The sequence below is a fragment of the Marmota monax genome, unplaced genomic scaffold (assembly GCF_021218885.2).
Source record: "Marmota monax isolate L192 unplaced genomic scaffold, Marmota_monax_Labrador192_F-V1.1 WCK01_AAM20220418_F8-fsc00045, whole genome shotgun sequence".
Lineage (NCBI taxonomy): Eukaryota > Metazoa > Chordata > Mammalia > Rodentia > Sciuridae > Marmota > Marmota monax.
In genome coordinates this window covers 6,338,845-6,355,039 of record NW_026692132.1, presented here as the reverse complement: position 1 = coordinate 6,355,039, position 16,195 = coordinate 6,338,845, and the positions used below count along the sequence as shown (strand labels likewise).

The following is a 16,195-nucleotide window of genomic DNA, read 5'->3' as shown; positions in this document are numbered from 1 at the left end:
CCCTAAGAACCTATTATTACCTACATTATCATTACCTATATTTTCTACATACTTTCAAGTCACCTTCATAAAGAGTGCCCTTGTATTTAAGCCAAACTGTCATAGTGTAGCTTAAGAAAAAGCCAGAATGGGAGACAAATTTTAGCCATATTCTAAGTTACCTATGTGTGAAGTTTCAGTAAATACTGTGCTTCTATTAAATAGGTTATATTTGAACAATTTCCTGAATATTCTATTTACATGAAAAGTTCTATTATGTATATGTCATGTGAGCAAAGACCAAAGTATGTGTCTGATTTCTTCCTCACGGGTGTTTCCTCTCTTTTTGAACACCTTAGGTTGGGAATCTCTCTTCAGGCTTGCCTTCTTCAAATCGTTGGTTACAGAAACCTTATCGCAGATGTGGAAAAACTGCGCAGGGAACCTTATGATTCTGATAATCCCCAACATGAAGAAATGCTTTTGAAGGTTAGTCTTTGAATACACTTCAGCCTGTCACGTAAGTCAGCTAACGCTGGCCAAGCACCTGCTATGTGCTACATGTTACTCTGGGCTTTGGGGATATGGGGATGAGTAAGACATGGGCACGGTGACTGGCTGGTAAGACCGAGTTCTCTTGCTGCGTCAGAGGTTGGAGGTAAATTTCCTGTCAGAAAAGTCATATGAGAAGTTGACTTTAAAGCCAGTTTACTTTGTAATCTGAGAAAGCATCAGAGGTGATTTCTGTGGCTCTCATGTTTGGCTCAAGTTTAGATTGTTTCACGTGTGTTGAAAGTCAATAGGAGAAATAACATTTATCAAAGAGTGTCCTGAGATTTTCACTTATGACTTTTAATACACATCAAACAAGATGAAGTTGATTTCTGCTTCAGCAACAGCTCTCGGGGGAAATTACCCAAGATCTTAATGCTGATTATTTATTCATGTGACTTGGAGAGTGTTCAAAGAGGAGGTAAAGGTTTATATTTGGCATATTAAAACTGTTGGAAAATAATATGGAGTAATAACTATTCCTGGCTGTCAAAGAAAACCTTAAAAATCTTAGAGAATCTCATAATGTATTGTTTTGTTATGTACTGGGGATTGAACCCAAGGCCTCAACATACTAGAAAAGCACTCTACCACTAAACTTCATCCCCCAATGGTGCATTATGAAACATTAATAAAACTTTCCCACAATACGCTGAATTTTTGCTGGGCATGGTGATGTATACCTATATATATTATAGATATTATACCTATTATATATATATATATATATATATATATATATACACACACACACACACACACATACACACACACACATATTTTTTTTCCCTGGGAGAATAAGGCAGGAGGTTCACAAGTTAGAGGGCAGCCTGGGCAACTTGGTAAGGTCATGTAGAATGCTCCTGGGTTAAATCCCCAGAACCATTAACAAAAATGAATTCTTAGTTAAAGAAATTAAGACCAAAGGATAGGTTTCAGACCAACCTTTAGAACTAGTTATCTGAAATGTTTGGTATATTCACTTCTGAAAATAGATGATTTTAAGAATTAGGGTGCTTCTTTGCCTCTTCCTAGAATTATAAAATATAGTAACAAAATTGGAATGAAGCATTGTTTAGCTGCCTTAATTTTGCTTTACTGAAAAATGTCAATAGAAGACATAATTTTAAAAATGTATTCTGTTGTGTTTTGTGTGAAGGAGTGTATGTTTTTGTGTATATAAGTACTTAAGCAAATGATACATTTGTCTTTACTAATTAGTGCAGTATCTAATGTGAATCATTAAAAATTGAAGAAGTCTCATTCTTGGCAATGGTTTTTCTTCTTCCTTTTTTTTTTTTTTTTTTTTTTTGCTGCTTAATTTTAGCTAACTCACTGGATGAATTCCATCTTATTTCATTGCCTTCTTTTCCCTGACCATTTTCTGATTCAGGTAGTCAAGTTCAAAGAAAGGATCTAACAGTGGGAATTAACAGGTGAATTAAAGTAAAAAGAAGAGGTGGTATAATTAGCAGACTGGTCACAAGTGCCTGAACAATACATTAAAAAGGCTAAGACAGCCTCAGAATTAATAAATTCTGGTGTAGGTGCCTGCTATGCAGCATCTTTAGCTGATCTATTGCATGTGGGCTCACATCTAGTAGGTTTTTAACAAATAAAGGTGAATATTTGAGGTATTCTAGTTCATGTCAAGAATTTTTATGACATGACTTTTATCAATGGTTATAATTTTATTATGTATGTGTTATTTTGGTTGTTACAGCTAGGTAAGCAGTAGAATGATTGTTATCTTTATTTGGGGGATGAGAAAACTATAAGTGTCTTAGTCCAGATTCTAATTCACATATTTAATAAATGACAAAGCAGTGATGTCCAGCACTGAGTTAGGCACTTTGAGGAAAGGCTTCTTTTCTGCCTTTCAATGACTTGCAGGCTAATTGGGATATATTCTGCATCTACAAAAATACCCCAGTCTTTTCCATAGAGCATCCCCAAATATCTCTCAAATGTTTTCTATTCCCGCTGTCTTATTCTAGCCATCATCTCCAACGTGGGGTGTTGTAGCCTTTTAATTATGTCACTAACCATTATATTCTTCCCTTCCATCTTCTAAAATACTGCTGGAAGGATTTTTCTAAAATACAGATCTAGTCATATAATTACCTACATCGAACCCTTCAGGTTTCCTGTGTCTTATAGTAGAAAGCCCATGTAACCTTAGCCTGGCATTTGGCCCCTTTCCACTATATTTTCCTTAGCGACAGCTTATGCATCTCCACTACAGACAGTGCATTTCTGCCATGCTCTGTCAGTCACCATGACCTAGAATAGGACGTGCCATCCCATATGCCAATGAACTTATTCATGCTGTTCCCTTCGCTACCCATTATTCTCACAGCAGAAGCCAGCTTGTTTTTTAAATCCTCATTCCCAGAATTTGGAGACCTTTTCTAGCTCTCTAAGCAAACATAGGAGTGGGATCTTTATGCAGTGAAAATAAAACATTCATTGAGTGTTTGGTATGGACCAAATATACAGCATTTTGGGGGGGAATGCTGGGGATTGGGATTGAACCTAGGGCCTTGTGTATGCAAGGCAGGCACTCCACCAACTGAGATATATCCTCAGCCTAATATTATAGCATTTTTACTTAGTTGTCACAACAAACTTTGTTGATATAACTGGTACTTTCCCCATTTTTCAGATGAGGAAACTGAGGCTGAGTGCTGAGTGACTGTGCAAACTCACATGTTTAGGAAGGGTTATTAACTGTAGTACTGCACAAGTCCTTGGGAGAGAAACCATGTTTTATCCATTTTGTTTCCTGGGGGCTGACCAATGGCTTGTGTTTAATGGCCCAAATTTTGGCTTCTTTATCTTCAAGATGGATAAGAATACCCTTGCTACCTACTTCACAAAATTATTCAGAGCAAAAGCCAGCAAACCAAGGTCTGTGGCTAAGTTTGTATTTCCATCCATGCTTATAAGTAATGTTTTATTGGAGCAAAGCCACATGCATTTGTTTTAATATAGTATCTGTCTGCCACCCTACTCCAAAGGCAAAGTTAAATAGTTGTTACAGAGATCATATGAATCACAAAGCCCAAAACCTCTACCAGATGGTTCTCTCCAAAGTTTGGTGACCCCTTGATTTATAAGCTCAGGTAATATATTGCCACATTGTTTAAGTGCTTTGCTTTATAAGAACAGGTAAGAATTATCAATGTTGCTACTTAGAGTCCTTAAGTACAAAAATTCTAGATTTTATGATCATTTGAACACAGACTGGAATTAAATTGAATAATATTGTTATATTCATACACCACTGCCCTTATGAATTATTCAAGCAGATGTGTTTCTATTAAAAGTTTTCTACCAAGTTAAGAATAAAGGCAGAAATTTAGGTGGATTCATGCATGTACTAGAAAACATACAAGCCAGAATTAAAAAGCCCTTTACTAATGGGAAGAGATAGTCCCATGGTGGCCTCCATGAAAAGATGCTTCTCTTTGAATACTCTGGCTCCAGGGTGGAAGAACCACCTCATCCTTTCTGTTCTGCAGCAGAGAGACAACTGAAGCGTCCAAATAAGCCTGTGTAAGGGCTCCATTCAAAGAGAAGGGGAATCAACAGAGAAGACAGCCCATGCTGCCTGATAGTCTGACTCAGAGGGCAGCCTCCACATCTGTAGCTTGTCATCTGCTGTGAGCACCACTGTTTCTAGCCCCTGGTCTCCTGCACTTGGCAGGTGGTTCTGTAATAACTCCAAGTAGCGCAGTCTTAGATGACTGGACTCCTCAGGGCCCCCATAGAAAAGGCCCATCACCTGAGTTCGAGTGTAAAGTTGGCTTCCTAGTGCAAGAAATGAGCTCACCCTGCAAGAGTGCTCTGCCTCCTACCCTTACTTTTTCAGGGAAGAGCCTATTAGAAGAGAAAAAGCTCAAGGTTTCTTACAGAAATATACAAATGCATAGAGAGATACGTCATCTAAGTATTTCAACATAACTGGCTTTCATCTTCCAAGAAAGTGACCCTCACCAAAGCAAATAGGATTAACAATTTATTCAAGAAGAAATTTTAGCCACTAGTCTAGTCTGCCATTATAACAGTGATTCACTTTGTACTTTAACTGTATCCCTCCTTTCTTCTTTCCAACCTTCTCCCTGACCTTCTCCTTGCTGATCCTCTCCTCTCTAAAGCTCTCTCCTCCCTGAGGCTCCCCTCTGTAATTGAGGAAACAGGATTCCTCTGGATCACCTCTTTTTAAAAAACAAAAAATAAAACGAAACAAACAAAAAAACCCTGTTTCCCCTGATGAGAGGAATCTCAGCCTCTGAGAAAGAAGTTTCTATGTTTCTCCTTTGATAGCAAAGCAATAAACTATGAAAATGACATTTCTTTTTAAAGCATTTTATTATTTAAAATTTAACTCTCTCAAACTTAGCATTTACGCGATAGATGAGGATTGTAACCTGTTTACGAAATGAAATGCTTCCTTTTGCCATTTTACTCCACTCACCGGATGAAACTCCATATTTTTTTTAACAGGGTAGGACCCTGAGATTGCTTCAAATTATTATTCAAATTAATGTTATTTCCATATATAGTTTTGTTTTCTCCCCCACTGACTTCCAATTATGGTAATAACCAAATCAGTTCCTGAAGAATTTTTTTAAAGAGATCTTTCTCTTAGGGTCATTACCTGGTCTTTCATTATTTGGTGTCTTCTAATAAACTCAAACATTCTGTTTCGATGAATGCAGAGCACTGGAAAATTCTTATATGGATTATATAAGTATATTTTGTACATTATGTTTGAATTTTGTTTTCAGGCATGACAAGTTTATTCTAAGGTTTTTTCTTTCACCCTTTGGATAAAATTACCTATTGTGGCACTAACATAAAATATTGAATAATATGAATAGTAAGTAATTTTGTTTAATGTCTAAAATAACCGTAATAAAAGAAAATGAGGGGAATCCAAGATGGCAGGCCAGAGGGAGGCAGCATTCTGTGTCGCTCCATGACCCGGATCTCAATTAGTGGGAATACTGCTTCTCTGAGAGTGATAGAAGACCCCTACACAGCTGATCCCGCGCAGAAATCACCAGTGCTGTGCCCCCTGCGCAGGGTTCCAGGCCTTAGCGTTGGAGCAGGACTCCTGGCTCCTGACACCCAGCTCCCGAGTGCCTCAGCAGGATCACTGCCTCAGCACCAGTGCAGAAATCCCAGACTCCGCTCCACTCCCACACAGGACACTCAGCTGCTACCCACCCACAGGAACTCCGGCTGCCACTCCCCTGTGGACCCCTATCTATCAACCAAGGATTCCCCAGGTGCCTCCATCTTGCAACTTGGCAGCTACTACTATAGTCCCCTGTGTGTGGTAGTCTGCCTGCACCTGGGGACATCCCACAGGCTCTGAAGACAACCAACAGCCACAACACTGCATGCCACAGAGCTCATCTCTGAACTCGTGGCACGCCATCGCCTGGCTCCCCCCACCTGACCTGACACCCCAGTGCTGGAAGCAGCCCGCCTCCATCTTGGGTCAACTTCCTCACCATCTTTGGTGGGGGAAGCTCCCAGATCGGAACTCCAGCTGGCCAGGTACCCAGTTTCCAACTCCCCCCTCACCCCAGCGGCCTGTAACCCAGCACTGTAACTCCCCAACACAAAACAGCTCTCAGTGAGATGGTGCGCAGTGCAACCAGGGCACCACCCATGGGAGCCCCAGTGAGAGAGATCCCTTAATTGGGAACTAGTAAGGGAGAAGGAGAGAGTGCAACATTTTGGAGACTAACAGAAAGACCAGGAATTGGAAATCTTCAGCAAAGATTAAGTCATATGAGCAGATACAAAAACAGACCCTTGAGGTACAGTGTCCCTTCAGGGACTGGCAGGTGCCACACCTCACTTCCAGGTGTCCTGCACCAGGACCAGCCTTCTCACTCTGGTTACCTTCACCATCCTGAGTGCAGAGATACCAGCTAACAACAGACAACCCCACTTATTGGATGAAAAGGGAAGCAGGAAAAATACTGATCTCCAACCCAAACAATTAACAATCCTGGTTTCTTCCTTTGATATTTTTATTCTTTCTCTTTTTCTTCTCCCCATCCATTCTCCCATCCTCACATCCCCAACACATGTGAAACCAAGTACTTTGCATAAATTAGGATTTTGAGGACTGGGACATCTGAATAGTATAAAAATTACTCCAACATCTGGAGACTAAATAATATGCTAGTGAATGAACAATGGGTTGCAAACGATGTCAAGGAGGAGATTAAAAATTTTTCTTAGAGGTAAATGAGAACACTGACACAACATATCAAAATCTCTGGAACACTATGAAGGCGGTACTAAGAGGAATGTTCATTGCATGGAGTTCATTCCTTAAAGAAGGAAAAGTCAACAAATAAATGACCTAACATTATATCTGAAAGCCCTAGAAAAAGAAGAAAAAAATCAACACCAAAAGCAGTAGAAGACAGGAAATAATTAAAATTAGAGCTGAAATCAATGAATTGAAACAAAAGAAACAATTGAAAAAATTGACAAAACAAAAAGTTGTTTCTTTGAAAAAATAAATAAAATCGACAGACCCTTAGCCATGCTAACGAAGAGAAGTAGAGAGAAAACCCAAATCACTAACATATGTGATGAGAAAGGAAATATCACAACAAACACTACAGAAATACAGAAGATAATTAGAAATTATTTTGAAAACTTGTACTCCAATAAAATATAAAATATCAAAGGCTTCAACAAATTTCTTGAGTCATATGATTTGCCCAAATTGAATCAGGAGGATATACACATTTTAAACAGACCAATATCAAATGATGAAATAGAAGATGCCATCAGAAGCCTACCAACAAAGAAAATCCAAGACCTCATGGACACACAGCCAAGTTCTTTAAGAGCAAGAACTTTAAAGAAAAACTAATACCAATACTCTTCAATTTATTTCAGGAAATAGAAAAAGAGGCAGCACTTCCAAACTCATTCTATAAGATCAATACCACCCTGATTCCCAAACCAGGCAAAGACACATCAAAGAAAGAAAACTTCAGACCAATATCTCTAATGAACGTACATACAAAAATTCTCAATTAAAATTCTGGCAAATCGAATACAAAAATATATCAAAAGGATTGTGCACCATGATCAATTGGGGTTCATCCAAGTGATGCAAGGTTGGTTCAACATACGGAAATCAATAAATGTAATTCATCACATAAATAGATTAATTAAAGATAAGAATTATATGATCATCTCAATAGATGCAGAAAAATCATTCAACAAAATATTGTACCCCTTTATGTTCAAAACACTAGAGAAATTAGGGATAACAGGAACATACCTCAACATCATAAAGGCTATCTATGCTAAGCCCCAGGCCAACATCATTCTAAGTGGAGAAAAATTGAAGGCATTCCCTCTAAAAACTGGAACAAGATAGAGATGCCCTCTTTCACCACTCTATTTAACATAGTTCTTGAAACACTAGCCAGAGCAATTAGACAAAAGAAATTAAAGGGATATGGGTAGGAAAAGAAGAACTCAAATTAGCACTATTTGCAGATGATATGATTCTATACCTAGAAGACCCAAAAAGTTCCACCAGAAAATTTCTACAACTAGTAAGTGAATTCAGCAAAGTAGCAAGATATAAAATATAAAACACCCATAAATCAAAGGCATTTCTGTATATCAATGACAAATCCTCTGAAAGGGAAATGAGGAAAACTACCCCATTTAAAATAGCCTCAAAAAAGTAAAATAAAATACTTAGGAATCAACGAAAGAGGTGAAAGACCTATACAATGAAAACTAAAGTAAGAAATCAAAGAAGACCTTAGAAGATGGAAAGATCTACCTTGCTCTTGGATAGGCAGAATTAATATTATCAAAATGACCATACTTCCAAAAGCACTATACAGATTTAATGCAATTCCAGTCAAAATCCCAATGTCATTCCTCATAGAAATAAAAAAAGCAGTCATGAAATTCATCTGGAAAACTAAGAGACCCAGAACAGCTAAAGCAATCCTTAGCTAGAAGGGTGAAGCAGGTGGCATCACTACACCAGACCTTAAACTATACTATAGAGAAATAGTAACAAAACCAGCATGGTATTGGCACCAAAATAGACTGGTAGACCAATGGTACAGAATAGAGAACACAGAGACTAACGCACAAAATTACAATTGTCTTATATCAGACAAAGGCACCAAAAAATACATTGGAGATAAGATAGTTTCTCCAACAAATGGTGCTGGGAAAACTGGAAATCCATATGTAACAAAATGAAATTAAAAGCCCTATCTCTCACCATGCACAAAATTCAACTCAAAGTGGATCAAGGACCTAGGAATTAAACCAGAAACACTGCGTCTAATAGAAGAAAAAGTAGGCCCTAATCTCTATCATGTAGGATTAGGCCCCAATTTCCTTAATAAGACTCCTGTAGCATAAGAATTAAAATCAAGAATCAATAAATGGGATGTATTTACACTAAAAAGTTTCTTCTCAGAAAAAGAAACAATCTGTGAGGTGAATAGAAAGCCTACATTTGGGGAGCAAATCTTTACCCCTCACATATCAGATAGAGCACTAATCTCTAGGGTATATAAAGAACTCAAAAAGCTAAACACCAAAAAAAGCAAATAACCCAATCAATAAATGGGCCAAGGACCTGAAAAGACACTTCTTAGAAGAGGATATACAATCAATCAACAAATACATGAAAAAATATTCATCATCTCCAGCAATTAGAGAAATGCAAATCAAAACTACTCTAAGATTTCATCTCACTCCAGTCAGAATGGCAGCTATTAAGAATACAAACAATAAGTGTTGGCGAGGATGTGGGGGAAAAGGCACACTCATACATTACTAATGGGACTACAAATTGGTGCAGCCAATATGGAAAGCAGTATGGAGATTCCTTGAAAAACTGGGAATGGAACCACCATTTGACCCAGCTATCCCTCTCCTCAGTCTATACCCAAAGAACTTAAAAACAGCATACTACAGGGACACAGCCATATCAATGTTTGTAGCAGCATAATTCACAATAGCTAAATTGTGGAACCAACCTATATGCCCTTCAGTAAATGAATGGATAAAAAAAAAAGTGGTATATATACACAATGGAATATTACTCAGCAATAAAAGAGAATAAAATCATGGCATTTGCAGGTAAATGGATGGAGTTGGAGAATATAATGCTAAGTGAAGTTAGCCAATCCCAAAAAACCAAATACCAAATATTTTCTCTGATATAATGATTCTGATTCATAGTGGGGTAGGGAAGGGGAACATGGGAAGAATAGATGATAGGGCAAAGGGGTGGGAGGGTAAAGGAAGGGGTATGGGGGTAAAAAACATGTTGGAATGAGATGGACATCATTACCCTAAGTACATGTATAAAGACACAATGGTGTGAATATACTTTGTATACAACCAGAGATATGAAAAGTTGTGTTCTATATGAATTGTAATGAATTCCACTGTCATATATAGCAGATTAGAATTTTTAAAAAAAAATTTAAAAAGATTTAAGCACAAGTTCTGGCATAAACCTGGAAAAAAAGGAAATACTTATGCTCTGTTGATGGAAATGCAAATTGGTACAGCCATGTGAAAAAAAACGTATGGAGATTCTTCGAAAAATTAAAATAGAACCACCATATAATCCAGCAATCCCACTAGTATGTATATATCCAAAGAAAATGAAATCAGTCAAAGAGACATCTGCATTCTCATGTTCACTGTGACTATTCACAATAGCCAAGAAGTGGAAACAACTAAAGTGTCCATCAACTGATGAAGAAATAAAAGAGTGTGTGGGACGTATATCCAATGAAATACTGTTAAGCCATAAAAAAGAATGAAATCTGTCATCAGCAACAACATGGACAGAAATGGAGATCATTATGTTAAGTAAATAAACCTGACATAAAAAAACAAGTACTGCATGATGTCACTCATATGTGGAATCTGCAAACATTGATCTGACATAAGTTGAGAATAGACTGGGGACTACTAGAGGCTGGGGAAGAGAGGGAAGGATGAGGGAAGGTTGATCAGTGGGTACTAAGTTACAATTATAAGCAAAAAATTCTGGCGTTAAATGTTCTTTCAACCTACACCTATGTAATTTTTAAAATTTAATTTTTAAAACTTTTTATTGTGAAAAATGTTCAGCATACACAAAAATAGAGATGATAGAATAAAGTCGTGAATCCATTTTAAATGAGTTTTAAAAAAAGGAAAACGAACTGCAAATTTCTATTTGTTCATACTTTCTGTCATTGAATATTATGGTTTATACTGTGTAACATGGCACAATTCACTGTAAAGAAAGGTAATTTTGTATTACTGTTCTCTAAATAAAGAATAATTTAAGTATTATATATTTATATAACTGTAAGTCTCAATCTCTCTCTTTACCTCCCCCTCTGTCCCTCCCTCTCTCATAATGATATGTGCTAAATCTGGTTGTCTATAGAAAACTTAGGAAAATAAAACTAGTTTAGTAGGCAGTAAAGAGTATAAAATGTTTATAATTTATGTTTTCCATTAGAATATAATTGATTTTAATTGATATCCTTTTTGTAACTCTTAAACATGACAATATCCTTTGAGATTTAATCATGAACTTCACCGGTATTCCTTTGTTCAGCTAGACAATAATTACGTAACTCACTCCTGTTATAGGTAAAACTTAATAAATGAAACTCAAGTAGTTTCACTTTTCTTTTTGTTAACAATGTAGCTAAATGTCTTAATTTAATGTTAGAAATGTGCTTTCTGAGGAAATGAATAATAAATGGCTTCAAAATTTCCCCTTTCCATTTATACTCTTGAATATTTTAGAGAACTCCAAAGAGCTTTTTTTGTGGGAGATTGTCACCTACCTAATTTCCATTAAGAAATCAAGTCAGGAAGGTTTAAAATGCTAAAATACACAAGTACACATTCTATTGCCTTCAGAGCACTCCTGAGATGAGGGTGAAAAGGTAACTAATCTTTTACTTTTATTAGGGAATAGTGGTTTTGGTTTTGGTTTTTTACTACCTATGCTGAAAAGGTCTTTGGTACCTCCAAGGAGTCTTTACTTTACCATACTTTGAGACCTGTTATTATAGATAACTGAAAGATGGTCATATCTTTAATTATAATATATTTGCACATATTCAGCTTTGTAAATTCCTTTCTCATAATGTAGTTTACATGATCTAAACCAGTAGGAAAGGATATTTACATGTGCATATCAACAGGGAAATTCCCTTTTCTTTTGTCTTCAGTTATGGAAATTCCTGAAGCCTAATACTCCACTGGAATCTCGCATTTCTAAGCAGTGGTGTGAAATAGGTTTCCAAGGTGACGATCCTAAGACAGATTTTCGAGGAATGGGACTTCTGGGACTATACAATTTGCAGTAAGTAAAATGAAGAATAATTGAATGTTAGAGTGATGTTTTGAAATGACAAAGTGGAGTTACTGTTTATAAAAGTCACTTCCCAAAAAGTCCAAGAAAATATTCAAGTTCTCTCAAAGGTAATTCACATTGATAAAATTTAAAAAGTTACCAGCATCTTCTTCTAATTCAGCAGACTTCACATATTTTTTTAAAATGTTGTCAAATATATTTTTTATTTTCTTATTATGAAAACTCTAAGCATATGCAAAAAATAAGGAAGATGTTATAACATCTTATGTTGACCACTCAGATTCATTAATTGTCAAGGTTTGAAATACTTGCAATCCTATTTTTCTGACAGAAGTATGTTAATGAAAATCCTATACTGTTTGTCATTTCACCCCTCATATTGAAACTGGATTTTCAGCCTCTGCTGCTGTAGTGTTGCAGCAGATCCCATCCACCTGCCAGTGGCATCTTTCTGGGTTCTTGTATCTTGAATTCAAAGAATGAAATCCACAGACAAGGAAGAGTAAGGAAAAAGAGTAGGATTTATTCAAGTGAAAAGGAAAAAAGCCAGGTGCAAGTGGTGCAGGCCTGTAACTCCAGCGGCTTGGGAGGAGGATCACCAAGTTCAAAGCCAGGCTCAGCAACAGCTAGGTGCTAAGCAACTCAGTGAGACCCTGTCTCTAAATAAATTCAAAATAGGACTGGTGATGTGGCTCAGAATGGTTGAGTGCCTCTGATTTCAATCCCCATACTGGAAAAGAGAGAGAGAGAGAAAGAGAGAGAGCGCTCCTGCAGGGGGAGAGGGGACCCAGTAGGGGTTGCCACTTAAGCATACTAGGCTAGGAGCTGATACAGCTACTGGGTAGGGGGATTGATCTATATCTATGCCAATCAGGTATTGGAAAAGTACAAAAGCTAATGGTCAAAATCTTTGCAAAACAGGTATTGGAAAAGTACCAATGGTATTGGTTCTGCCCATGACCTTCTAATTGGCTGTGCATTTATAGACCTTGAGTTTGAACTTTCCTGTAACCTCCACTCAGGTTCCCTCTCCCTTCTGTGCACACCTACCCTTCTACCTCCACCCCAGGACAAAGGTTTGATTGGAATATTTGGAATTTTTTCTGATCATTCTCATGGAATGGCCTTTACATTTGAAAAATTCCCTAATTGGGGACCATTACCTATCCAATCTTATTCAGTATTTCCATAGGTAGTTCTAAAAAGTGTCAGCATTCCATTAACAACAATACCATTATTACTGCTAACAATGTATAACTAGTCCATATTTAAATTGCCCAATTCTCTAAAATTTTTTGGTATGGGGATTGAACTCAGGGGCACTTGACCACTGAGCCACATCCACAGCCTTATTTTGTATTTTATTTAGAGACAGAGTCTCACTGGGTTGTTTAGCGCTTAGCTGTTGCTGAGGCTGACTTTGAACTTGCTGATCCTTCTGCTCAGCCTCCGGAGCCACTGGTATTACAAGCATGCACCACCACGCCCAGCTCAAAAAAATGTCTTTTACAGTGGGTTTTTGTTCAAATGCAGTCCCATATAAGACCTATGCATTGCACTTAGTGAATATGTCCCTTGGGTCTTTATAAATTAATAGTCTCTTCTCCACTGTTCCCTCTTTCACCTCTTCTCCTCTGTCATTAACTTGGAGAAGATTTCAGGTCAATTGTCCTGTAAAATGTCCCATGGTCCAGATTTGTCTGCTTGCATTTGTAACCATCCCTGAATTTCCTGAAAATTGGAGGTATTCAGAAAAGCTTGAAGAGATTTAGGTTGACATCACAGCAGGAGTCTGTGTCATCCCAGCACTCTCAGCCCTTGTGCTGGGATGGGTCATGGCCTGATGGCTGTATTGTATATCCCCCATCAGCCTTTCCTCCTTCCATGGTTTTTGCTGAACCAATTAATTTATTATGCAAAAAAAAAAAAAAGCCTTTCTACTGCTATTCTTCCCACAATTGTTGCCTGGAATTCTGTAAGAAGTTTTTCTTATTAACTATAGCTATTTGGTTTCTCTAAAATACAGGTGGAGAGATGGTTGATTTTTCTATTTAGTTGCCAATTCTCAGGTGGGAAGTTGGTGTCTTCATTCCCTTGTTAGTGGTTGACATTTTTTTTCCTTTCTCTATTTTTAGAATACTGCTTCTTAACTCTGTGCTTTTATATGTTTACTGTGATCCGACTAATTGTACTTAATTTTTTTATGATTAAATTCAGCTATCACTAGTCATTATTTTTCAAGACAGAGTCCTTTTGAATAAGTTCTTCTGTCTTTTGACACAAACCTATTAGTGAGGAGAGGGAGTAATATACTTTTAAAAGGAATGAAACCTTAGTCACTTTTTGTGTCATCTCATTTTCTCCCTAGATTCTTCCCTTTGATTTAAATTTAGGAAGTTTAATCATCACCTATTCTCTTATAAAATGTTTGAAATGCTACATTATCATATAAAGTGACTGAACAGAAAGCAGACTTTAATGACAAAGGTGATGTCACAATCTACTGTTGAAGGCTGAGTTTTTGAACAAGTGGAACTGGGACAATTTGCCTTCCGTTTAGAAAAAATAAAAGTTAAATCTCTGCCTCATCTCAATTTAAAAATTGAAAGTAAAAACAAGGTTTTTTAACCTTTTGGAGGAAATCTTTAAGATACATGAGTAAGGTGGGATCTCTTACAGACAGACAAAAAAAAAAGTATTGACTGAAAAAAAAGGTTAAAAATTTTCACATATTAAAACTGATTATTTTTGTGAGCCAAGCCACCATAAAGAAAGTGAAATGAGGGGTTGAGCGCTGGTCTAGCACGTGCAAGGCCCTGGGTTTGATCCTCAGCACCACATAAAAATCAATAAATAAAATAAAGGTATTATGTCTAACTACTTCTAAAAAATAAATTTTTTTTAAAGAAAGTGAAATGAACAGTCTACTGTCATGTATATCTAAAAAGAACAAATAAAAATAAAAACATTGTTTAAAAAGAAAATGAAATGAGACAAGATTGGCACTCACGTAAATGATGAAGGGTCCATTCAGCCCATTATTCTCTGTGAGGTTGTTTGTCTTATTATTTGAGAATTGTTTTGATACACTAGATAAAGAAATATGAACAGTGTAACCAGGACAAGGTCTGTGCTGCTGCTGCTCAAAGGCCAATACTCAGGAAACCAGAGTTGGCAGGAAGGAATCAGGTTTATTCAAGGGCCAGCCCAGAAGAAGATGGAGGGGCTATATCCTCACAGCTTCATCTTGGGGGACCCAGGAACATAATGGACTTTTATAGGGAGGGGAAGGAGGAGCAGAGCAGAAAAGTATATGCTGAGTGGGGTCTTTTTTGGGGGTGGGGGAGAGTCCCGGGGGTTTAACTCAGGGACACTCAACCACTGAGCCACATCCCCAAGCCCTATTTTGTATTTTATTTAGAGACAGGGTCTCATTGAGTTGCTTAGTGCCTTGCTGTTGCTAAGGCTGGCTTTGAACTCGAAATCCTCCAGCCTTAGCAGGCATGCACCACTGCACCTGGCTGAGTGGGGTCTTAATCATCAGGGCAATCTTTCTTTTTCCTTTTCTCTGAAAATCCCAATGAACCTCAACCTCTTATGCTTTTTTAAAAGATGTTTTCTGCAAATTAAATCCCACAGCAATTTACATTGCCTTAGTTGACACATAGAAACTGTGGCTTTCACAACCACCCTGCCATGTCAGATTGTGGGGGGGTGGCACTTATTATAAAAAACTGTTCTCTAAAGGAGCTGAAACTAGTAATAATCTTATGCTAGTACCCATCTCTGAGTTCAAAATATCCTCAAACTGGATAAAAGTGAATTTATTCTGCCGGTACAGAATTATGGCTTTTGTTTTGTTTTGTTTTTCTTCAACTGCAGGTATTTTGCAGAAAGGGATTCTACAGCAGCTCAGCAGGTCCTCTCTGACTCTCTTCATCCAAAATGCAGGTAACTGTTGAAAATAAAAGATGGATTAGGCTTTATGAATTAGGTAAAGATGACCTCTTACATGGATCTGTAGATAAAGATTATCAGGAGAGTCAGTCCACCAGGAATGAGATTTAAAGTTCTCTCAAACAAGCCCTTTTGACAAATGCTGAATAGGAGGAGCAAAACTTCAGGTACTATTCCAGGATTTAGGATGGAAAGTGGCACCATTCAAGCAAGATATATAGTTAAAGAGACTGATAATGTCACTGGGTCCAGGAAGATTGAGAGGTAGGCAAGGAAGAA

At 37.4% G+C, this 16,195-nt stretch overlaps 1 protein-coding gene across 7 annotated transcripts in view; it reads left to right on the top strand.

Moving 5' to 3' along the window:
- Positions 1 to 16,195, top strand: part of Elmod1 (ELMO domain containing 1) — a 69,136-nt gene that overhangs the window by 39,136 nt on the left and 13,805 nt on the right. For all 7 annotated transcript variants that reach the window (XM_058586560.1, XM_058586561.1, XM_058586556.1 and 4 more), the window contains 3 exons: positions 339 to 468; positions 11,814 to 11,947; positions 15,842 to 15,910. In XM_058586560.1, coding sequence (XP_058442543.1) covers positions 339 to 468; positions 11,814 to 11,947; positions 15,842 to 15,910 — 333 coding nt within the window. The remainder of the gene's footprint in view (positions 1 to 338; positions 469 to 11,813; positions 11,948 to 15,841; positions 15,911 to 16,195) is intronic.